The 25,393-nt window shown below is 44.0% G+C and overlaps 1 protein-coding gene across 2 annotated transcripts; it reads left to right on the top strand.

The window, feature by feature from the left end:
• Positions 1–6,417: 6,417 nt before the first annotated feature.
• On the top strand, positions 6,418–15,707 carry TSN (translin). 2 transcript variants are annotated; one of them, XM_042954155.1, is made up of 6 exons: positions 6,421–6,629; positions 7,779–7,872; positions 9,494–9,590; positions 11,268–11,383; positions 12,780–12,859; positions 13,517–15,707. In XM_042954155.1, the coding sequence occupies exons 1-6, from the start codon at positions 6,564–6,566 to the stop codon at positions 13,748–13,750; spliced, it is 687 nt and encodes a 228-aa protein (XP_042810089.1). In that variant the 5' UTR covers positions 6,421–6,563; the 3' UTR covers positions 13,751–15,707. The 2 variants fall into 2 exon arrangements, with proteins under 2 accessions (XP_042810090.1, XP_042810089.1); XM_042954156.1 differs by lacking the exon at positions 12,780–12,859 and having other exon boundaries at positions 6,418–6,629; positions 13,517–13,749.
• Positions 15,708–25,393: the final 9,686 nt, after the last annotated feature.

The raw sequence follows: 25,393 nt of genomic DNA, 5'->3' as shown, positions 1-25,393 counted from the left end.
GGAGACCTGCGCGGCGAGGCGGGGCATAAAGCGCGGGATGGGGCGGAGCCGGGAGGGGCCCGAGCGAACACGGGCGCCCACTGCTGGCCGGGCCCCGCTTGGCCTTGCTCTCTTTCCGGCCACCTGTCTAAAATGGCAGGCGCTAACTTGTTCCCGTCTACGTTGCGGCCAACCAGTTTCAAAGAGAGGTTCGAGCCCCACGTTGGGTGTAGATTCCTTAAAAATAAAATCTTTAAAGACAAATAAAACACAACCAAGTAAATTTGAAGATCTAAATCGCTTTATTAAATGACTCATGAACCAGGCGGCATCCTATCTACCAAGTAGAAAGGAACTCCATGGAGCTGCAGAAAAGGAAAGGTTTTTAAAGGCAAAGGGGATGGGAGGGGAATTATTAGAAAATAATGCATTGTCACCTGTCACCCTCCTAAGGCAGAGGGAAGGGATCTATCAGAATGACCTCCAGTTTGGCAGATTAAAGTTTACGGGGGTGGGGGTGGGGTGTGAACTATAGTCCAGTTAGGTATTAAGTCTTCGTTTACTTACATGGGTCCTTAACATAAATGACTGCATTGGGGGCTAGTAGTTTTCTAAGATCAAGAGTTTCTGAGATCAAGAGTTGGATGCCCTACCAACTGAGCCAGACAGGTGCCCCTGGATTTTGTTCTTTAACACAGGGAAAGTAGGGTGTGGAGTGGAGTGGAGGCGACAGCAGCAATCCAAACAGAGCTGGTGCGGGGGGATCGTGGTGGCAGGTGTTCTGGCACCCGGGACGGCCAAGTTTGGCTGGCGCCCAGGTGTATGTGTGGGAAGAGCGTACAGTAAGCCTGTACAGTAGAAACACAGAATCTGGGGCCACATCCCAGACCTATGAATCAGAATCTGCTTAGAAACAAACCCCCTTCGCCCACCGGGCAATTCATATGCTCCATAGATCTCACTTTGGGTAACAGAAGCAGAGATTTGGGGATCGATCACTGTACTGGGTGAATTGTGTCCTCCCCAAGATAAATTTAAGTCTCCCCTCTGCCACCATACATGTGATGGAAACAGAGCCCTTGCAGGTGTCATCAAGACGAGGTCATGCTGGAGTAGGATGGGCCCTATTCCAATAGCTAGTGTCTTTACATGAAGAGAGAAATTTGGACACACACACACATGCACACACACACAATGCCACTTGATTACAGAGGCAGAGACTGGAGTGATGTGTTTGCAAGCCAAGGAACGTGAAAGATGCCTGGCAACCAGCAGAAGCTAGGAGAGGTAAAGAAGGACTCTCTCCTAGTCTTCAGAGAGACAATGGCCGTGCCAACATCTCGAATTTGGATTTCTGACCCCAGGTTCTCACCGCAGCCCAGACTTCACCGGCTTTTTTTTTTTTTTTCCCCCTTCCAAACCTTTGTCAGTCACTCTCCGTTAACAGTGACTGCTGGTGATGTTTACCCTGGCCCTGTTGGGTAACATCTCATTGGGCTGTGCCTCTGCTGCCCAGGACCCAAGGGTCACTCTGGGACCTGGACAGGTGGTCACAGGAGTTGATGTGGCATCCTGTTCAGAGAGCCTGGGAACCGTTAACCCCTGAGCCCTGTGCTGGGGGAAATCCCCAGCTTTTTCATCCATAAGGAAGAGTTTGGGTGACATGATTGTGAAGGTCGATCTCTTGGGGGAGTCTGTGCCCTCTGGTGCAGTAGGGACACTACTTTTTATTTATTTTTTAATGTTTATTTATTTTTGAGAGAGAGAGAAAGAGGGGGAGAGTGCAGGGGAGGGGCAGAGAGAGAGGGAGACAGAGGATCCGAAGCAGACTCTGCACTGATAGCAGGGGGCTCAAACCCACAAACTACGAGATCACGACCTAAGCCCCAGTTGGACGTTCAACTGACTGAGACACCCAGGAGCCCCTGGGGTATGTCTTTCTTATGCCACTTCCTTACCCAACTCTTATGGCAAGTCAAGATTTCCCTGGTCTTAAATCATGCCATGACCAGATACCAGCATAGAGCCCATGAGGATTATTCAGGCTGGCCAGTCCTAGGCTAGTTACCTTGCCCTGCCTTGCCTTTCCTGCAGAAACCCCAGTAAAGGCATCTGGTTCAGGTTTTCCCTCAGTCCTGCTTCTGCCTCCAGACCAAACCTGGAGCTTCCCCATGCAGTCCCCTGCAGGGCATGGTATGCCCTGTCCTCTTGGGAAATGTGATACATTCTTCTTTCAATGACAGTGACCTCTCCATGTTGTCACTCTGTTATCTATTATAAAATCCCATGGGCACAAATGAGACAGAACCTGAGGCCTGTCTCCTATTCTCCCTCTTTCGCTGATTCCCTAACCCCTTCTTCCTGCTCTCTGACTGCAGGCAATGACACCCAAACTGTCTTCTGTTTCTACTCTTTTGCCCTTCAAAGAGCCTTGCAGAAGCGCATCACCAGTTGCATAGTTTTCCATGCTATTAAAAGAGGTATAATTTCACCCTGAAATTAGCCTGGAATGTTTGCGGTGTTAATATTTGCGCTGGGAAGAGTGTAGCCAAGTTGGCTTTTTCAGGCTGTGGTGGGAAGGGGAGTGGAAATTAGTTTAATCTCTCTGGATAGTGATTTGGCAAAACATATCAAGAATTTTAAAAATAGGACCTATTAAAAATGATTTGAAATCTTGAGAAGGGCTTACAAAGACGTTTATCACAATGCTATTTATAATGGGAAAAAACTGGAACCGAACAAAATAGCCTTTGATAAAAGACTGAATGAGTTAATGAATATGGCATCTTTGTTCCACAAGTAAAACCACATTAACACTGTCTCCATTTAAAAGATTATTTCAAAAATTACATAAAAGTGAGAAATATTGGGGCACCTGCGTGGCTCACTTGGCAAAGCGTCCAACTTCAGCTCAGGTTATGATCTCACAGTTCGAGACTGTGTGTTGGGCTCTGTGCTGATAGCTCAGAGCCTGGAGCCTGCTTTGGATCCTGTGTCTCCCTCTCTCTGCTCTTCCCCATTCATGCTGTCTCTCTCCTTCACCATAAATAAACATTAAAAAAAGTGAGAAATATTAATTTTAAGTGACAAAATTTATTAGAAATGAGTAAGACAAAAGTGAAAACTTTATTTTTTTATTTATTTTTGAGAGAGAGTGTGTGCACAAGTGGGGGAGGGACAAAGAGAGAGGGGGACAGAGGATCCAAAGTGGGCTCCGTGCTGATAGCTTCCGGTACTGATGGCAGTGAGTCCGATGTGGGGCTCAAACTCATGAACTTCGAGATCATGACCTGAGCCAAAGTCAGACGCTCAACTGACTGAGGTCAGTTGGGGGCACCCAGGCGCTCCCCCCCCCCCCCCCAAATGAAAACTTTAATAGAAATATGTGTAAAACACATAAATCGGGAATGTCCCAAAGAAATGTCAATATAATAAGAAAAGTTTAAACACACATTACAAATTTAAGGGAGGCTCCCTTACTCCCTGGTCAGATTGTAGCACTTAGAAGATATTTACACATTAAAACAGTGTGATTGTCACAACTACACGGCAGGGCAATTTGGTAAAGCGGATTCACCCACCGCGTGTCTATTGAGTGTTTGACAGACACTGAGAAAAGTTCTGAGGAGGGTCAGGTGATCGGTAATTCAGCCCCTTCAGGAGCACACTCTGCTTTCCCTATGTAGAAATAAGTAAGATCATTTCTATAATGTACATCTATAAAACACTATCCTAAGAGTTATAATCTCATGATGTTTCCATTTGAGCTGTGGGGGGATGGGCGAAAGGGAAACCTCACTAAAATGGGGTTGGGAACTTTGGCTGGGAAAGCTTCCGGGTCCCACCACTGTGGTCAATTGCACTTCCAGCGGAAAGAGACTGACTTCCCCCTCGGATACCACCTTACTCCCCCAGCAGGAAGAAGAAAGGCTTTCCTCCTCCCTGGCCCCAGCAATAGCCCAGCCAACGGAGAAACAGTCACAGGCCAGCCAATGAAAAATCACTACACTTGGAACTCCCAGTTTACTTCCATGAACTTTCTGTTTATAACAGCCTCCCAACTTCCCACTGCCCTCTCTACAAGAGGATTCCTCCCCTTTGTCCCCCCCCCCCCCTTGGCTATAATTTTGCCCCGGTTTGTTTGACCAGAATTGCAATTCTCTGTTATTCCCCAACAAACAACACCTTTTCCTGGTAAAATAACTGTCTGTTTTATTTGTCAGGTTAACATTATATACCTCAAACCATTGAAAACAGGAACTTCAAGTGATATTTGCATAGCTATGCTCATAACAGCATTCTTCACAACAGCCAAAAGGTGGAAACAACCAAAATTTCTATTGAAGGATGAATGGATAAATAACATGTGGTATACACATAAAATAGAATATTATTCAGCCTCAAGAAGGAATGAAATTCTGACATGGTACAACACAGATGAACTCTGAGATCATTATCCTACGTGTAATAAGCCAGTTACAAAAAGACAGATACCACTCTTGTGCACATTTATAGTTCTCCAAACTTTTAGAGATATGTGTTATTGAATGCTGATCTGACAATTGAGAAAAGACACCCCTAGGGGATGCTTAAATCATTTAGATTTTTAGAAAAAAAGATTTGGCAGACTCTTCTGTCTGCTAGTTTCAAAACTCATGATCTTTATTTTGAGTGGGAATAGAGAGAAATGTTGCAGGATTTGAAAAATGATTTCGGATTTATATGAAGTCAGTCAATACACAAAAAGTGGTGCTAAGAACGTGTTTGGCAAGTACCAAGTCTAAATAAAAATGAGCTTCTGTTCCTATTTTCATTCTTTTTTGTGAATTAGGAGATTCTACTGCTTATGTTACACCACAAAATGGCATCTGATGTCAGAGGAACACAGGCAAAAAATAAGAATAAAATAAAAATAAAATAAAAATATTGGGTTTGAGCAATTTGTCAAAACAGCTTTTCTAGCCTGTCACATTTTAAAGTTGTAGGGGTCAAGTTAGATAAGGCATTTGAAGCCTCTTGCAAATATTATTGTTAAATGGTACATAGACGAAAAATAACATAGAAATTAAGACAAAGCATTTGGATTCCAGCTTCAACATTTACCAGCTGCATACGACCTTACGCAAGTCAATTAATCTGTTACTATAGTTATTTCATTCATAAGGTAACACTAATATCCACTTTACAAAAGTATAATGAAGTTACGTCTTTCTTGTAAGTTTTAGAATAACCTCTCACACAAAGCAAACAACCCCCATCTAGTTGAAATAGGTAATCATTTTAAATCATTTGGAGAGTGCATTCTACTGTGGAATCGTGTACAATTATGTATATAAATATATAATTTCTAGACATGAGAGACCCTACTTATTTCGAGAAAAGCTCCATTTCCCGTTCTATAACAAATGGCTAATTAACCCTTGAACTGGACAAAAGGACTGGTCTAGAAGCCATTGTTTCACAAGCAATTGCTCCTAAAATCAACAGGACCACAGGCTTCCCAAACATAAGACTCTTCCCAATCATAAGAGTAATATATACCAAGAATAGCTTCGTTTGTCAACAGAATAGTTATCAGTGTGTAACCAAAAGCGTATTAGCCCTTAGCCTGTTAGCATAAATTATCTTTTTTTTCTTTTATCAAAGTCATGTGGTTCTTCCCGCCTTCCCACCCGCCCCCCCAACCCTTGCTTTCACCCTGCAGGAGGGACACTTATTTGATTATTGCTGGAGTCTGTGCTCACCGAATTGCAATTCTTAGATCTCAAACACTTGTTTGGCTCTCATAGTGTCTTTTAATGTTCAGGATGACCCAACGCATTCATACACACTTCTATTTGTAGAACAGATGTATAGAATAACTCTGTAACGTCAAGAAGTCCTTAAGGCGCTTGCCTCAAGGGAATCGGGATAAAGAGGTGTTAGTTGAGTAGAAGAGAAATTTCCCACCATACACGCTTTAAAGATCCATATAATTTAAATAGGTTATACAGTCATACAGGGAAGGAATTAAAATTTTTCGCTCGCAATCCATCCCTTACTCCCCCCCCTTTTATTTCCCGTCTATTCTTTGCAAATACGAACGCATGTTTCCACACGGAGATTGCACTCTCTCTACGTTTTTCAGCACCTGTATTTTTACGCAAACTCTCCAGTATTGAAGCATTTCTCCTCCCACCCGCCACAGCATAAAACAACGTTAAGCGTTGCGCTCGTTTGCTCAGCCTCCAAGCCCGCCCCGCCCCTTCAGGCCCACTGGCCCCCGGGCACCCTCCTCCCCGCTTAGCGGAAGGTTTCCGGCGTTGCCTGTTCGAAGTTCCCCAGATGAAAGCCCCGCCCAGCATTTCCCGCCCCGCCCCCTGAGCGCGCGCCTCGGCTCCCGCCGCGACGCATCAGGCAGCACGGCGGACAGCCCAGGATCCTGCGCGCCGCGGACCTCGGAGGACCCCAGCGACGTCCGTAGCGTAGGGCCGGGTGGACGCGGCGGCGGCGGCTGGCGTTGCGACTGACTGCGCCGGTGGGCTCTGAAACGCTTTTCGGCGGCCACACTCGCCGCTCTGGTCGATTGTTGTGCAGCCGGCGCCATGTCTGTGAGCGAGATCTTCGTGGAGCTGCAGGGTTTTTTGGCTGCCGAGCAGGACATCCGAGAGGCGAGCCTCCTCTCTTCCCCTCCCCTTTCCCTTTCCTTTCTTGCTTGGCCACCGCGCCCGGCCCTCCTCTGTCGCTCTGTCTCGAGCAGTGGGGAAGCCTCCGGGGATGGGTTGCTTCCCCTCTTGTATCAGCTTAGGGCACGTTCCTCTCCCGCCCCGATTCTGCTCTCCGGTCCTGATTCTGTGTGTTCGAGTCTCGGCTCTTCGGCATCGCCCACCACGTTTGAGTGTCAGTCTTCCTGCTTTCTGGCGCTTGTTTATGTCGAAGGCTCAGCGCTTGGGACTCAGAGAACACGCGTTTCACTGTTGTAGCACGTGTGGCCTCTTCTCTTTAAAACTCTCTTATGGCTTCTTATTCCACATAGAATAATAATCCAGATTCTACTGTAGCCCACAGGTGTCTTCTCCCCTCCCTCCATCTCATTTTACGCCATCTTCCGTTGTGTTTTATGTTCAGTTTAGTTATCTATTTTTCTAGTTCCGCAGAGAGTTTCTTGCCTCAGGATATTTGCATGTACTGTATGCTTTTCCTGGAATTCGCATCTTTCCTCTCCTTTCCTGGTGGTTACTTCGTATTCATATTCTTGATCTCACAATCTGTCATGTTTTTTAGTAGAGAATTCACGTTAAAAAATTTTGTGCGATACGTATTTTTTAAACGTATGTCTACCCTATTATGCTCTAAACGGCAAGAAGGAAGGGACTAATTGGGAACCAGTATTTACACAGTGCTTCCCACATGAATGTGCTGTGAATATTCATAAAGTGGTTGAAAAGCACCCAGTCTTCGTATTGCATTGCATTTTTCTTTTTTACAAATTGCATTCAGATATTTCATTTCTTTTGATATTTATAGTGTTTCAGTGGGATATTTGGGGTGGGTGGTGATTATCCTTTGAAGGCTGCATGAGAAATCTCAGGCCCTGTAGTGACCTCTTGAAGGTCTCACAGAGGAAGTAAGTGGCAACGTTGGGATTCAAACCTGGATATTTTCTGTACCAGTTCAGTTCTTGTAAAGATTGTTGGAGTTTTAAATGTGTGTGAAGGCGTCATAGGTACTTAACCTGTGCTGTCTGATATATCTGGTTTGAGGTTATGAAAATAGTTACATTGAGTTTATCTGATACTTTGATTTTTAATTCTTTCTAGGAAATCCGAAAAGTTGTACAGAGTTTAGAACAAACAGCTCGAGAGATTTTAACTTTACTGCAAGGGGTCCATCAGGGTGCTGGTTTTCAGGACAGTAAGTTCTTTGTTTTGATTTTGAAGATTTTTTTTTTAAGTTTATTTATTTCTTTTGAGAGAGAGCGAGAGAGAGAGAGAGAGCACGCACAAGAGAGCAGGGGAGGGGCAGAGAGTGAGGGAGAGAGAGAATCCCAAGTAGGCTCTGCACTGCTAGCACAGAGCCCGACGTGGGGCTTGATCCCATGAACACGAGGTCATGACCTGAGCTGAAATCAAGAGTCATACACCTAACTGAGCCACTCTGGTGCCCCATTGATTTTGAATATTTTTTGAGTCCAAATTATGAGTCTTTCACTTAAAAGAGTTAATTTCCATTCAGAAGACATTTCAAGTCTGTTATCATTTTATTAAGAAAAATGTCCCTCATATCCTGTGGAGAAGTAGGTGAGTTGAGTGTTTTATAGGTTTACAGAATTCTGGAATTCTGTGTGTTACGGTTGATTTTCCACTTCCACGTAGTAATGTAATAATGTGATTCTGATGTGATAATTGTTGTAGGTTTGTAGTTCTCTTGTGTATCTTTTATATGGCTCTCTTGTTTTTAAACCCAATCTTTCGTGGGACACCTGGGTGGCTCAGTCAGTTAAGTGTCTGACTCTTGATTTCAGCTCAGGTCATGATCTCACAGTCCAAGAGCGTGAGATTGAGCCCCGTGTCCGACTCTGCACTGATGGCATGAAGCCTGCTTGGGATTCTCTCTCTGCCCCTGCTTGCTTGCTCTCTCTCTCAAAATAAACATTAAAAGAGAAATAAACACAGTCTTTCCTTCATTGAATATGGCTTAATATGCATTTGTATGTAAGAAATGTTCAGTGTAAAAGGTTCCTAGTGGGTTTATAGTCAGCACCTTTCATGAAAATCACATATGATAAGTTTAAACATGGGACCTTCAATGTAGGATGTAGCCAGCACAACTAAAAGAGCTGAAATATATTTTCAGGTAGAGAATGATACAATGGCGTAACTTACAGGTGTCACAGGGAGGTCTTTTTTCTCAGTGATATGGAGTCGGTCAGTCTGAGTATAATTGATATAGCTTTTTGACCAAATGTGGGAGGTAGAAGCTGTCCAATTTTAGGCATCCTTTTGGAATAGCAGCTGGTGCATGTCCCCACAATTATTATTATATTTTAAATTTTTTTTGAAGTTAGTTTATTTTGAGAGCTAGAGAGATATGGGATTGGGGGGGCAGAGAGAGAGAGGGAGAGAGAGAACCCCAAGCAGGCTCTGCATTGTCAGTGCACAGTTTGATGCATGGCTCGAACCCACGAACTGCTAGGTCATGAACCGAGCAGAAACCAAGAGTTGGACGCTTAACTAACTGAGCCACCCAGGCACCCCAAGGATGATATTATTTATGACAGCTTACTGACTTGTTTGCTAAATATTATTCCCTTTCAGCAAGTTTTTGTCTATTTTTCAGTGTTGGTTAATTGGAATTTTGAGAGCCAGATTGGAAAGTAGAGATGCATACCCCGCATTTGGTCATGAGATTTTTTTTTTTTTTTTTAAGAGTTGATTTATTTCCAGAGAGACTGTGTAGATTATTAAGCCAGAACTGTATTTGAAATTTGGTAAATCTTACTCATTATTGTGTTTGATTATCTTTTTGTGATCAGTTCCAAAGAGGTGTTTGAAAGCTCGAGAACATTTTGGTACAGTGAAAACACATCTAACATCGTTGAAGACCAAGTTCCCTGCTGAACAGTATTACAGGTTTGTAAGAAAAGTCGTATTATTTTGTAATGTCAAGTAAAAATAAAGGCAGGACAAAAAATTATATGTACCGAATGATTGCTGAGAACTAAGTAAAAACCTCTCTATGTAGAAGAAACAACGAAAAAGAGTCAGACTATTATTAGTGGTGGTATTTTAATGGTGACAGAGATGGGGATTTTTTTCCCCTCCCTTTGAGAATTTTCCTAAGGAAAACATAATTTTTACAATGAAAAAGGAATTAAAAAATATGTGTTGTATTAAGGTCGAATAGAGTATCTTTTTAGTATATTTAAGTTGCTTGTGAAATTGGGTGAACCATGTCTATGCTATTAAGGTTATGGGATTAGATGGCACTATGTAAATGGAGTTGAGTTTTTCGTCAAAGTTTGAATTATACTGCCAAATAACATGTTTAGCTAATATTCTGTAACTTGTTGACCTATAGCACTGTTAATTTTTAAGAGTCTCCATTATTTAGGGAAGAAAATTTGCTGCCAGTCATAATTGAAATTTATAGATTGTAAAAAGCATCCCAGCCTCACAGATGTTAAATTGGAAAGAACTGCATCTGAGTATTGATGAAATATAGTGAATAAGAACCTAAAATCTCTACTTGTGTCTCTTTTCTACCGAAAAAGATGTTCTGTTAAGACACACGTGGGCACAAAACAAGACATGTATGTGGGAAGTGGGTAATACAGCTCCACAGGATAATTTAAGGCAGGGGTTGGCACACTGCCCATGGCCCGCCGCCTCTGGAAGCTGAGAATTGCTTATATTTTAAAGGGTTGTTAAAAAAAGAAAAACACCCAAATAAGAATATGTGACAGAGACTGAATGTGGCTCACAAGGCCTAAAATGTTACTGTCTGGCCCTTCGCAGAAAAAGTTTGCTGACCCTGCTGTAAGGTAATAACGGATGTAGAGAGACCTTGAACGATAGGATTGGCAGGATCTTGAGAGATCGTGTAGTTTGGAGGTCACACAGAGGCTGACCTCTGGGTGATTTGGCCCTTAGAGGGTTTTATTTGACCTGTATTGTATTGAAAATTTTTTTTGAATTTGCCATATTTGAAATTCAGGAGGCATAGCATTAATATTTGGGGGTATAAAATTTCCTATTTTTTTTTTTCAGGCTTCTAGCTCAGTTTAACTGCAGGATCCTGAAGGTTTAAGTGTCGGTTTAGTGATTCCAAGTGGTAGTTATTATATGTATAAATCAAGGTTTTTTTAATATTCTACACTCAAAACGTAAGAGTAAGTTAGGTATTGAGGCTGATGTACAGTGCAGTTCTCATCAATCTGCCGTCGCCAGTTTTAATTTTTCTCAGAGCAGTATCATTGTTTTTACTGATTAAACTTCACAAGCACAGTTGTCCTTGTCCATAATCTTCGATTGTAAATATCTTTATATTCGTTGAAGTTGGATCATGCTTCTCGTTTGTCTATTAAACTTCTAATACGTAATTGCTATAAATGTGAACTTGTAAAACTTATATTAAATCCATCTAATATACTTAAATGGCATGTTTTTACATGTTTTTTATGTTGGGGTTTCACATGGATTTGATTTGGAAAAGCATTGTATTTCCAAAATGTTTGACTACGACTGTACTAAATTTATCTTTTATAAAGCCCCTAATCCTTCCACCTAAATGAGCTTCTATCCGTGCAGATTTCATGAGCACTGGAGGTTTGTGTTGCAGCGTTTGGTCTTCTTGGCAGCATTTGTTGTGTACTTGGAATCAGAAACACTAGTGACTCGAGAAGCGGTTACAGAAATTCTTGGCAGTAAGTGTCTCCGTTAGCGTCGGTCTGCAGAATCAGGCATGGTCGCTTAATTTTTGGTTGTGGGGGAGGCTGTTGCTTATACTTCCTACTTATTAGAACAAACGAGAACTAAATGGAAAAATAGTGACTTGGAAACACAAAAAGTAAGAACATGTAGTGGCTTGCTTTTTGTACTTGGGTGTTGCTTTTAGTTTTTAAAATTTAGTTTTTAAAAATTCAAGCCTACAGAAAGTTGAAAGAATAGTACAGTGAAGACCACTTAGATTTTCTGCTTGTTAACATTTTGCCATGTCTTTAAAAATTTATTTTATTTTATTATTTTTTTTTTTACTGTTTATTTTTGAGAGAGACAGAGTGCAAGCTGGGGAGGGGCAGAGAGAGAGGGAGACACAGAATCTGAAGCTGACAGCTCAGAGCCTGACGGGCTCGAACTCACGAACCGTGAGATCATGACTCAAGCCGAAGTTGGTTGCTTAACCGACTGAGCCACCCAGGAACCCCCAAAATTTTTAATTTTTAATTTTTAATTTTTATTTTAGTGTGCGTGAAGGGGGTGGGGAGCAGAGGGAGAGAGAACTCTGAGCCGGCTCCATGCTCAATGTGGGGCTCGATCCCACAACCCTGGGATCATGACCTGAGCTGAAATTAAGAGTCAGATGTTCAACCGAATGAGCCACCCACGCTCCCCAACATTTTGCCACATTTGTGCGGTCTTCTCACTTTGTGCACGTGCATGTGCATTCATGCATTCGTGTGCCCGTGTGAACCATGTGAATGTCACTTAAGGGTGTCATGGCTTCTCCTTTAAATGCTGCGACATGCTTTGTCCAAAAACATAGGTATTCTCTGATATACGTTCTGATATATCACCAGATAACGTTCTGGGTGATAGTACTTTCTGAGAGAAGAATGAAAGGAAAAATTGAAGTCCTAAGAGCTCAAAAATCCACAATGAGGCCTAGTTGCCAAAAGTATGAGCACATCATAAAGATAGTTTTATTTTTTTATTTTTTATTTAAAAAAAAAAAAATTTTTTTTTAACGTTTATTTATTTTTGAGACAGAAAGAGACAGAGCATGAACGGGGGAGGGTCAGAGAGAGGGAGACACAGAATCCGAAACAGGCTCCAGGCTCGGAGCTGTCAGCACAGAGCCCAACGCGGGGCTCGAACTTGCGGACCGCGAGATCATGACCTGAGCCGAAGTCGGCCACTCAACCGACTGAGCCACCCAGGCGCCCCAAAGATAGTTTTTAAAAGATCTTCTTTTTTTTCCTTTGAGAGAAACAATATGTGTGTGCGTGTATATGTATGTGTGTGTATATATAGTATTTTATATTCTTAGGCTCACATTCTGTTCACATCATGACCTTATTTTTACTTTGGTGTATTTTTTAGTTGAGCCAGATCGGGAGAAAGGCTTTCATCTGGATGTGGAAGATTATCTCTCAGGAGTTCTAATTCTTGCCAGTGAATTGGTAAGAAGCTTAGTAATTTGCCATTTGCGTTTTTGATCTTCCCACCTCGCTGTCAGTTTTTAAAATGGGCACAAAAATTCAGGAAGTCTTTTCTAAGCCCTCTATCTGTCACCAGTTTGTCATCATGTGCTGTGTGTGCTGCTTTGCTAGTCATCAGAGTCATCAGCCAGTCATAAAATGAGCGGGCTGTCCATAAACTGACTAATGTGTGAGTTTTTAAAAGATGGTAACGCCTCTCCCTTTCAAAGTGGTGGCAAGACGCATACATCCCTAGTAACTGTGTCAATACATATACTTGCTTCGGGGACTAATTTAACTGTATATAGGTTATTTTTCTTTTATTCTCTTCATCTGTCTCTTGAGACATTGTCCTATGGAGATAATTCTAAAGAAGAAAAAAAGGCTGTCATAAAGGTGTTCCCACTAGTCTTGATTCGCATTGATGGAAACTTGTAGACCACAGAAACCCCCAACAGAAAGGGAACGATCTCTTAAGTCTTGAAGTAACTTCGTAATGTTAAGCGGTGGTCAACATGTAATTCCGAAAGGCAGCGTGGGAAAGTTGCGGGGCCTTGGGGGTCTCTTGGTTGTGATGCGGAGGAAGACGTGCTCACGAGGCCTGTTGTAAGGTGTCTCGGTTTCCCTTCCCTCGTGTAGTCGAGGCTGTCCGTCAACAGCGTGACCGCCGGAGACTACTCCCGGCCGCTCCACATCTCCACCTTCATCAACGAGCTGGATTCGGGCTTCCGCCTTCTCAACCTGAAAAACGACTCCCTGAGGAAGCGCTACGACGGCTTGAAGTATGACGTGAAGAAGGTGGAGGAGGTGGTCTACGATCTCTCCATCCGGGGCTTCAACAAGGAGACGGCAGCGGCATGTGCCGAGAAGTGAAGCCGGAGGCTCCGCTGGCGCCGGGCCCTGCTGACCTCAGCGGTCGCCGGTGGGGGTGGACCCCGTGCCTCTCGGGTAGTTAGCCTTTTCCCGTTGCTAAACACCGCGCTTTATTTTCTTAACCGGTTGGTTGTGTGGTGGAAATATCCAAATGGAAATGCTTTTTTCTGGGGGTGAAAAAATAGCCTTTTCAAGGACAGACTTTCTTTGTCGTTTCAGTGAATTTGCTCTGTAATTCAGTGTATTTCAGTTCTGTCGGAAAGTGTAAATGTCAGTCTCTTGGTAAAGTCCTTTTCTTGCTCACCCTGATGCTGTTGATGTACTGATTGAGAAGTTTATGGTCTTGTGTTCCTTCCAGAAGTGATCCTTGGTGTTTTCTATATCCAAATTAGCCATCCATACCCAGGTGTGTGTAGCCTGGATACAGGATAAAAATGAGTAATTAAAAAGGATGGTTGCCAAGCAAAGGACAACTTATTTTATATTTTCTTTCCTTATTTTAAGCCTCGTGAGTAAATCATATGTTGACATTTTTTTTGCAAGGGAGTTACAGCCCCAGGGTCTCTCTCACTGCCATCAAAATATAAAAGAGAAAATTGCAAAGTCAAGCTCAGATTATCTTGGGACGTTTTTGTATTAAGGGATTGAGTCACATCTTATCATTTGGCTCTCTTTGCCAGGTGGGGAGTAGGGCTTAGTGTCTTACAACACCTCTGTTTTCTGATGTTGCCTTAACATTCTGCTCTTGCAGCAATTTAAAGATCGTTTTCACACACATCTTGAACTAACACTTCATATAATATATTTTTAAGCTATGAAACCTTTTTCCTAGCAGCCAGCTAGACCGTCTGGTCTGAGACTACAAAGCCACCCAGTCAAGTTAATTAGCAATACCCTGACTGGTATGTTCTGAGAGAAAAATGCTGTGCTTTGTCTGGAAAAAAGAGAAAACCTTGGATTTAAAAAGGAAGATCAGCTGATTTGGTAATGTTTTTTAGAGTAAGCAATTTCAGGTTTTGGCAGCTATCCCAATGGTCAGGTTTTAGATTTACAGTTTTGGGCAAGTCCTGTAAACCTTGTTGGCACCCTCCTCCCCCTCCTGGTTTTCAGGTAGTGCTAAGAATACTCGCCATGTAATTTTTGCTGTTGAATTGAAACGGTTTAAAATGGTGACGTCATCCACGGTTTTCTGGAGCTCACTGAAAGGAAGGTGCTGGTGTTTCCAGAATAACAGAAAGCATTTAGAAGTGTCATCCTCTCCTGCCTGCTACCAGTTTAGGCATTCCGTTTGTGCAGTGGAATATTTGGCATTGCTATCAGAGCCATTCTCAGGCCAAGTTAAGGACTGACCAGATTTTCCATCATGAGGAGGACAAGTAGAAATGAAGCATCAATCGCTATGCATTTTTGGGTTTTAAACAACTTTCTTGACAGCTCTTTCTGCGGAAGAGTGTGTAGAACGAAGAAAGGCGTTTGGGTCTTTGAAGTGCCTAGGGTGGTCATCTAAGATATGCAGTAATAGCACTGCCCGGATTGAGCACAAAAGGCTTCAAATTACATGATCAAATACATGCAGTAAGTTCAGTAGTAGTTTTCTTCTACGCGGAGAATGGACTCTGAATGTGTGTTGAGGCTGAAGAAGACCAGGGGTGACAAGCACATCCTGCTGTGTAACAGTTAAAATTATTGAACGACACCAGCCGCTCAGAGTTAAATTGAAAGTATTTTAATTGACGGTATTGAAAAGCCTCGGCTCTGGTTTTAGTGCACCAGAATTGTTCTTTTCGACTCTAGAAGATTGAGCGGGTTAGAAAAAGTAGAGATGAATTAGTGGATGTTTTCTTTATAAATTTATTTATAAGAAGAGAACCCTTAAATACTTCATAAGATTTGCCCTGTCTTAAACTTGAATAATACTGGTAATGCCTAAGAGAATTTAATAAAGAACGAAAGCTTCTTTGGCAGTGTTTTGGATCCTTTACTTAAGTGGCTGCAGTCGAGGTACAGATGCAGAAAGCCACTGGCAAAGTTCGTGGCGTGCACTCAGAAATCATGGCTTTCTTGTTTCGCGGTCTGGACCGGACTGTACTCTTCAGGCAGAGCATCATTGTCTGCCTGACGCCAAAATAAGGTATTCCCTGAACCTGAAGTCATTTGTTTTCTTAGTAGTCACTGTAATGAACAGTAAACAAGTAAAAAAAAAAAAAAAAATCACCCCTCCGCTCCAAACAACAATAAGAAACATCTACAGAGGGTTAAATGGATTGACTGGACTGATGGTTTGAGTGAGCCGAGGGTGAGAGAGGGGAGAGGAGGGAATCTGACTTCATGGTCCGGTTTCTAGTCTGGGAGACTAAGTCGATTTAGGTGCTGTTAGCTGAGGTTGGGGTGGGGGTGGGGGGCTGACATGGGAAGACTTCTGAATGTGTTGGGTTCATGATGCTAGTTGAGCCTGAGGGGGAGATGGCCAGCAGGACTTTGGGCGTGAGGAAAGCTCGGAGCCAGCCTGCGATAGTTTGGGGCAGCATTAGTGTGTACGTGGAAGGTAGGTCAGGAGAGTGGGTATGACCCCCTAGGAGAGCGTGTAGAATGAGAAGAGTAAGGGGCTAAGGACAAAACCCTGGTTGATGGGGTTTAGTGAGTTAGGCAGAGGGAGAGACCATGAGGAAACGGAGAAGGGGTTAGAGAGACAAAGAACAGTGAGAGTGGCTTGTCACAGAAGCCAGGGGAATAAAGAGGCTCTAGAAGGGTTTTTTCGGGGGAGGGGGATTTAAGAGATTTAAAATACAGACTTTCAGGGGCACCTTTTTTATTTATTTTTGAGACAGAGAGAGACAGAGCATGAATGAGGGAGGGGCAGAGAGAGAGGGAGACACAGAATCAGAAGCAGGCTCCAGGCTCTGAGCCATCAGCCCAGAGCCCGACGCGGGGCTCGAACCCACAGACTGTGAGATCGTGACCTGAGCCGAAGTCGGACGCTTAACCGACTGAACCACCCAGGCGCCCCAGCGTCTGACTCTTGATTTTGGCTCAGGGCATGATCTCACGGTTTGTGAGTTCAAGCCCCAAGTTGGGCTCTGCCCTGGCAGTAAGAAGCCTGCTTGGGATTCTGTCCCTCCCTCCCGCTGCCCCACCCTCGTGCGAGCGTTCTCCCTCTCTCTCTCTTTCAAAATAAATAAACTTTCTCCACAGCCTGAGAGCCCTGTGACACTGTTGGGTGAGTCTTGGTTATGCTGTGCTAATAAACCCCAAAACTCAACAGGCATAGTACAGAGTTTATTTCTCACTGACCCTGTGTGTCCGTTGCAGGTTTGCTGGGGCACGTGCTCCACGTTGTCCTCATCTAGCTGACAGGAGCCATCAACTGGCCCATTGCCCGTTGCCGTGGGAGAGGGAGACAGTTGTGGAGGGTCTTCTACAAACACATGTTCCGGTTTCAAAGTGACCTGCCACTTCCTCTCACAGTTCACTGGTTAGGACTGGATATGCCTTCCTGCTAAACAGAGTGCAAGGGGGCCTGGCAGGATGGGAGTCTGCAGATGGAAGGTCAAACCAAATGTTGAAAGTCTTCAGCAATAGGTACTTCCTTCGGTTGGATGAATAGTAGTACTTCTGGTCACACGTGAACTTCACTGGGCTTGGGAGGGGCCGCTCTTACCTGTCAGATGACGAGAAGAGGGTGGGCCCGTCTGTAGTCCCCTCTGCTGTTGAAGGTGGTTTCCTGTTTGAAAGAGATTTCTCTGGTGTGTGTGTTTGTGTCGGTTTGTGTATGGGTGTTTTAGGCCAGCGTTCAGTGAGTTTTTGTATGTTGCACGCACTGGGTTAAACATTTTATCCAGATCATCTGATTTCCTGCCCATATAACCCTGTGAGGTGCCTACCAGCATTTCCCCCGTTTTAGACTGGGAGCAGGCTTAGAGAGGGCAGTCCGCTTGCCCTGAGTTCACAGTGATGAAACGGAAAGGCTGTGATTCCGACCCACTTAACTCTGCCCCTGCATCCACATATGCCGCTTCTTCCCTGATGCTTTTGATGGCCTCTGTAGCCTGACCAGGAAAATCCCAAATCCACCAAGAGTTACGAACACCGTGTATGCGTAGCTTTGGGTTGGGTGCAGTCTCTGTTAGAACTTAGCATAAAAAACGAGTGGGAAGCTAGGTCTGTGCCCTCCAGAAGTTTAGGGTCTAGTTACAGGGGAGAGGGTGGTGAGAAAGATATAAACAGGTAAGAGATGAAACATTCAACTAATATTTGAGCACCTCCTGTAATGTTTTGGAATTCTTAACAGCTTTATGGAAGTACGTTTTACAAATAAAATGACTCAAATCAAGGGATTTATAAAGTAGTGCAACAATCCTCATGTATTATCTTCCAGAAAGATCCCAGCCCCAGGCTACCACTAATCTACTTTGTTTCCATAAATTTGCCTTTTCAGGATATTTCCTATATACGGAATCATGAAGTCTGTGGTCTTTTGTGTCTCATCGCTTAGCGTAATGTTTTATAAGGTTCGTCCATGTCCCAGCACAGCATGTGTTGGTAGTTTGTTCCTTTGTATTCCTGAGTGGCATACCTTTGTGGGTATTCCACATGTTATCCATTCATTAGATGAGGAAGATTTAAGTTTCTACTTTTTGGCTGTTCTAACTAATGTTGCTATGAACATCCTTGTGCAAGTCTGTGTCTGAATGGGTACTGCCATTTCTTTTGCATAGATACCCAGGAGTCTGTTGTAAAAATGGTGATTTTATGTTTAGCTTTTGAAGAAACTCGATCTGTTTTCCTTTCAGCAACCTATGAGTTAACAGTCAAGACAGTCCTAGACAGGACGTTATAACACCTTTATTGCTAAATAAGTCGTGAATGATTGCTGTAGGAGTTGGGGATGTGTTATATGGAATGGTTCATGAAAGAGGTAGGATTTAGAGAAGCATGGAACTAGGAGACGGTCATTTTTCGTCAGAATTGAAACCAAAACAGAATGGTACAGGCATGCCATGGAAATACGGTGGATTCAGTTCCAGATCACAGCAGTAAAGTGAATATCGCAATGAAACAGGTCAAGTGAGTTTTTTCCCAGTGCAGATAAAAGTTACGTTTATGCTGTACCATAGTGTATGAGGTGTGCGATAACATTATGTCTAAAAAAATACCGTCGTTAAACAATATTGCTAAAAATGCTATGTGTGCTTTCAGCGAGTTGTGATCATTCATCACAGATGACCCTAACACATTTAATAATGGAAAAGTTTGGAATATTGTGAGAATTACCAAAACGTGACAGATGTGAAGTGAGCAAATGCCACTGGAAAAATGGGGCCGACGGATTTGCTCGACACAGGGTTGCACAGCCTTCAATCTGTAAAAGACGCCGTATCTGTGAAGTGCAGTCAGACGAGGCATGCCAGTCTTAATTTCATAGGGATGGGGATATCATGCATTTGATGGCAGGAGAGAACGTGGTGAGGTCGGACTGTTAAGTTTAGAAAAGCCTGAATTGGGAGGTTAAGGAGTTTGGACTTAGAATGATAGGCATTGGGGGCTGTATGGTTTCTTTGCTTGCTTTCTTTCTTTTTTTTTTCTTTTCTTTTTTCTTCTCTTTTTCTTTCCTTTTCTTTCTTTTCTTTTTTCTTTTCTTTCCTTCCTTCCTTCCTTCCTTCCTTCCTTCCTTCCTTCCTTCCTTCCTTCCTTCCTTCCTTTTATTTTGAAGAGGGGAGAGAGCAGCTTTGGAGTCAGCCGTAGTTTTGAATCCTGGCTGTCATGTTACCAATAGAAGAGACCAAAGGCAGGGAGACCTGTGAGGAAGTGCTTGCTGTCTTTGAGGTAGTGAAGGTCAGCTTGGGCAGCTGGTCACGGTCCTGGCTGACACAGATGCAGTGTGCTATAAAGGAAAAACTGGGTAGGCTTGGAATCCGGGGTAGGAGGGATGCTGTGGACTGAATGTGTGTGTCCCTCCATGTTCATACAGTAAAGCCTGATCCTCAGTTGGATGGTACTGGAGGTGGGACCTGCGGAGGTAATTAGGTCATGAAGGTGGGGCTCTCAGGAACGGGATTAGTGCCTGAATAAAAGGGACCCAGAGCTCCCTCATGCCTCCACCATGGGATGACACAGCCAGGATTCGGGCCCCCACCGGACACCGAATCAGCTGGTGCCTGATCACCTTGCTCGTAGATCTGTTGTTGAAGCCACCCGGAAAGTGGTAGTTCTGTTACAGCAGCCTGAAAAGACCAAGACAGGGGAAGAGCAACTGAGAAGAATCAGAGATGCCTAAGCTGAAAAAATGAATGTGGAAGAGGGGGAGCTAGTTTCTGGGGGAAGATGAGAAAGTTAGTTTTCCAAGTGTTGAGTTTACTGTGGTAGATGGTGCAGGCGTGGCTGTACTTTCTGGAGTAGAATTTGGGGCCCTAAGACTGGAGCTGAGGGAGTCCCTGAGATTGGGTAGAGTGGATATCTGACTGACTGCAGAGGAGCTCCTGAAGCCAGGGAGAGGTAAGGGGGAGAAATGTAGGGCTCTGGACCATAATCAACCCAGCGAGTCCCTGGAGGCAGTTGAAGACCCTGAGGAGAAGATGGCAGAGGAGCCAGAGGCCCTTGTCCTTCTCTCTAGTTCAGGTCTGTCCCAAGCAGGAGCCGGGACCAATAGAAAAGTGATGTATGTTCCCTGCTCTCTCCCATTGCCATAGTAATCCTTTACTTACTGTAAAGAAAACAAAATAAACCTATGAAAATATGTAGAATCCCCAGACAAGAAAGTTGGGCTTGTTAGTTACTTTGTGATTTTGGTTTTTTTCCTCCTTATTTACCCTGTTTCTTAAATCATTACTCATGATCATCTGGTGTCATTTAATATTAATTAACATTTACCCACCGCCATCTGCTCTGGCTTGAGTTCTGCGTTCATCCATTTCAGCTGTGTGTTTCAGTGACAGAATGCTGGCCTTGCTACGTGGATGTACCAGCTGGACCTGCCATGCCATTGAGACCCGTTCAGAAGTCGAGGGGGGACGTCAGCCTCCTCTGCCATGTCCCTGTTGTCAAAGCTTTCATTGATGAACTTTTCGTTCACTCTGGCAATTGAAGTGAAGCCAGATTATTTTTCTCAGTTGGGAGATAACAAAGGGCAGGATGTTTGTTTTCGCTTTTTGGGGAAGGCTACAAGATTGTTTTAATCATGACGGGGTGGTTTGGGGAGCAGAATCCGTCAGGGGGCTGGGCCCTTCTACTTTAATAAGACGCTATTTAATTGGACCCAGAACTGACACAACTAAGAGAAAGACCGATAATCAGTGTTAAAAAAGACTAACATTAATAAACTTTAAGGCTTCTTCTTTTTGCACCCAGAAGTTAATTTTCCATCCCAGAGGATCAGAGGGATGGACCTACGTTCTCTTCTTCAATCATGCCTGGTAATACTTGGCCGTCAGTCTTCTGGGGACTAGTCTTGGGGGTGGGCATTGGCAGGGAAACAACATGAGTCCAGGGTTGTGTGGCTTAGTGAGCCTTTCCATTCCTCACCTACAGTCCCACCTGTCACAGGACAAGGACACGACTTCATTTTGTTTAAGAAAACTGGCCAAAGGGGCACCAGATTATTGGGCTGTGGCCTGCCTTGTGGCATCAAGCAGCTCTAACCTTGCCTTGAGCTCAGAACAGTCTGGAAATAGGAACATTTCCAAAATATCCTCACTGGGGAAAAACAAAAGGAAATCGGATTGGCACAGGCTTGTTTTGAACTGGCTGCAGAAAAGCTCTGATCATTACGTATTGTTTACACATCAGAAGGAAGGAATAGGTGATATGATAGGGGCTACGGGGACACTTTGGGGAATATGTGAATGTGCACACCATTGGTTTATGATACATTTCATACATTTTTCTCACTGTGGACTTGTGTTACTTTTGTGATTACAAAAGAATTGTGTAAGCATTGTGGTAAATTGGGAAATGACAAAAATCATAAAGGTGCGTATATATTTTTTGTGTTGTGGTTTATCCTAAATATACTTACTACTGACTTTAAAAACTTTTCTTTCGAGGTGATTGTGGATTCTGCTGGTAACTTTTGATCAGAAGTATTACCGTTTAGCTAGCGGCTGTGTAAATGTCTGTTCATTTTCCTGAGCTCCTTTCACAGAGATACAGATGGATGTCTTCTCCCCAGGCTCCGTGGAGACACTCAGGCGCCATGATCAAGCTTCCCCTGTCCTTCAGCAGCACCTTTCACATTGCTGGCATCGAAACAAACATACTCTAATTGCATTTTACAGTTTTATAATTGGATTTTATAATTTCCAATGAAGTTAGAAAGGAATGTTTGTCCCTTTCTGCTTTGTCAAAGTATTTTTACATTAATCACCACATCTGACTTTCGAAGCTGTCCTACCACATTCTTGTGACAACCCAGGATGCCCGGACAAATGAAGGAGGAGGTATTCCCAGGGACTTTCCTTTCTTCCTTAGCCTGTCTCCTCTGGGCCGCCATCCACTCAAGCTGATCGGCTTATTCTCTAGTCTTGAATTCTGATCTCCGCTTTGTGCTGCTTTGGGAACAACCTGGCAGTTCCTCAAAAAGTTAAACCTAGAGTTAGCACATGACTTAGCAGTTCCAGTGCTGGATATATATTTGAGAGCTAGAACGCCCGTCTATACAAAGACTTACACGTTAATATTCTTGGCAACGTAAATAATAATAGCCTACGAGTGGAAACAGTCTAAATGTCCATCAACTAGTGAATGGATAACAAAAGGTGGTATATCCCTGCAATAGAATGTTACTTGGCAATAAAAAGGAACGAAGTGCAGATACAAGCCACAGCATGGATGACGTTGGACACATGCTAAGTGAAAGAAGCCATCACAAAGACCACGTGCTGTGTGCTTCACCTATAGGAAAGTCCACAGACTGGGGAAATGTATAGTGACAAAGTAGTGGTTGCCATGGGGAGGGGGTGGGGGGTGGTGGGGGGAACAGGAAGTGACTGCTAAGGGGGATGGAGTTCCTTTCTGGGAAGCCGAACATGTTCTGGAAGCAGATAGTGGTGATGAATATACTAAGCAGCAGAGAACTGTACTCTTTTAAAAAAGGATGAATTTTGTAGTATGCAAATTGTATCTTAATAAAAAGCCCAAACTGATCTTGCCATTTATCTTTGCAAATTGCTGCTTGTGGTTTCCGCTGGTGGCACTGGGGGTGGGGTGCTCACATGAAATATTTAATCTGGCCAGCATTTTGTGTTGGCTGTTGTCTCCATCTATAGAGGAAGAAACTGAAGTCGGGAGAACAGGGGTGACTCCTTGCTATCCCCCAGCCCATCTGTGGTTCCCACCCGGCTTAGCCTGACCAGCCCCAAGCCCTTCTACATTCCGCTTCTGGGCCACTGAGGCCTAACACGTGGGAGCCAACTTTGGCTCTTCTCCCTTGCGTCTCCACCTGTTCCTGAGTAGTTTATTTTCTCCGTGCCTCTTGTGCCTGTTTTCTACTTTCCAGTCTATACCACATCCCTAGATTAGAATGCTGTCACTTGTTGCCAGGCCTGTTCCGAGAGCCCATTAGTCTGTCTTGCAATCTGTCATTCCCCTAATCTACCCAGCACTCTGCTGCTGCCACATTGTGAAATCTGATTTTTCAAGCCTGATCACTCGCCTGCTCTAAAACCATGGCTGCCTGTGCCCCAGTGCACACTCCTCAGGCTGGCATCCAAGGCTTACGACAGCAGTGCTCTCTGCTTGCCTGTCCACGCCTCCCTGCATGCCCCGGAACCCTACTCACTGTGTGTGCTCTTGGAGCACAGCCATAGTGGGTTGGAATTCGCAGAGGCTCTACCGACCACTCAGGAGAGAATCATACTTTGACAACTCAAAGGGGAAACATTCAGGGACCTTTGGGTTCCTCAGCCTGTCAGTAAGAGAGGAGCAGTGATTTTCAACTGGGGGCAGTTTTGTCCCCTAGGGCACTTGTGCAACATCTAGAAACTTTTTTTTTTTTTATCATCACCATGACTTGGGCAAAGGAGTGCTACTGGCATCTAGTGAGTTGAAGCCAGGGATGCTGCTTCGACATCCTGTCCTGCACAGGATGGTGCATGGCAAAGGATTGTCAAGTCCTAAATGTAAGTAGTGCCAAGTTTGAGAAACCAATGAGCTAAAGCAAATAATTTTACCGTTGATACACAGTAAAGAATAAATGAATATACTAAGTGATTACAAATGTGTCATAAAGATTTCTGCATATTAGCAAATGCAACGCAGGAAGGCCACATTGAGACGTGGGGCTGAGCAGAGGGTGAGTTTGGGCTTCCGCTTAGCACGTGATGCTCGCTTCCAGGCCCCTCCCCCAGCGCCATGATGCCTGACACTTCATTGCAGTATAGCTTGTCCAACATTGAGTTATGATTGTGTGGTCCTTGCCCATTTACTTGTCTGTATTCTCCACCGGATCTGAGTTCTTTGGGGGGCAGGCTCGCTGCCTTGCTCATCATTGAATACCAGGCTCTTGTACTAGTGCCTGGCGTGTAAAACAGCTCAACAGGTATTTTTGAGATTGAATTGGAAAGAGGAAGTACGTAATTTAAATTTTATCTCAGCAAAGGGAAAAAGTGTTAGCCTTTGCGGACTTTTTTCTTTTTTAGCGCTTGGAGACTAGATAAAACATGCTAACCCCTCAGATGTCAAAAACCTTTCTGTAAGCCTCTCTCTAAGCACGGAGAACAGCAGTCTGGCATCTTGCCTCGCCCTCTTCTCTGAGCCTCTTCCATAGAAGCTGCTGCTGCAGCTGTCAGTGGGCTGTTGCTTCCAAAGGGAGATGGGTGGGAAGAGGCAAAGAAGACCCTAGGGAAGAGCTGAAGGATCCAGTACCATCAGGAAACATGGGTGGCAGGTTCAGATGAGGGCACGTGACCATTTCATTCTCTAGACTGGGGTCAACCATGGCCCCACACTGAAGGCATTGGGAGTCTGTGTGTGTGTGTGTGTGTGTGTGTGTGTGTGTGTGTGTGTGTGTAGCTTTGTTCTCATTCATCGGGGAACTGATGGGAAAGATCCACATAAATTCTGTAGTGCAAAGATTATTGCTATCTTTTGGCACATTGCGGTGGCTTTCTTCCTGGGTGTATCATGCAGATTGTACATCTGATCACTCCTTATGATTAGTTAGAAACCTTTACTTGTAAGAGTTGTAAACCATTAAAGAAAGAAGTTCTTGGAAAGATGTGGAATAGTCTAGTAGCTATTCAAAATCTTATGGACCCCACCCCCCCTTTTTAAAAAAATGTTTATTTTATTTTTGAGAGCGTGAGTGGGGGAGAGGCAGAGAGGGGGACAGAGGATCCAAAGCGGGCTCAACGCTGACAGCATCGAGCCTGACGCAGGGTTCGAATGCAGGGCTCAAACTCATGAACCTTGAGATCATGACCTGAGCCGAAGTCAGATGCTCAACCAAGCCACGCAGGTGCCCTCCACCTCCTCCTCCTTCTCCTCCTTCTTCCTTTCTTCTTCTTCCTTTCTTCTTCCTTCTTCCTTTTTTTTTAACCATTTTAACCATTTGTGTTTTGAGATTTTATTTTTAAGTAATCTCTATACCCAATGTGGGGCTTGAACTCACAACCCAGAGATCAAGAGTCGCATGTTCTTCCAGCTGGCCCA

This window comes from Panthera leo, chromosome C1 (genome assembly GCF_018350215.1).
Source record: "Panthera leo isolate Ple1 chromosome C1, P.leo_Ple1_pat1.1, whole genome shotgun sequence".
Classification (NCBI taxonomy): Eukaryota; Metazoa; Chordata; class Mammalia; order Carnivora; family Felidae; genus Panthera; species Panthera leo.
This window is presented reverse-complemented; position numbering and strand designations above follow the sequence as displayed.

Coding starts and splice junctions, on each gene's coding strand:
- TSN (XM_042954155.1), top strand. CDS start 6,564: ATGTCTGTGAGCGAGATCTTCGTGGAGCTGCAGGGTTTTTTGGCTGCC. Junction 9,591..11,267: donor CCTGCTGAACAGTATTACAG/GTTTGTAAGAAA, acceptor CTATCCGTGCAG/ATTTCATGAGCACTGGAGGT. Junction 11,384..12,779: donor GGTTACAGAAATTCTTGGCA/GTAAGTGTCTCC, acceptor TGTATTTTTTAG/TTGAGCCAGATCGGGAGAAA.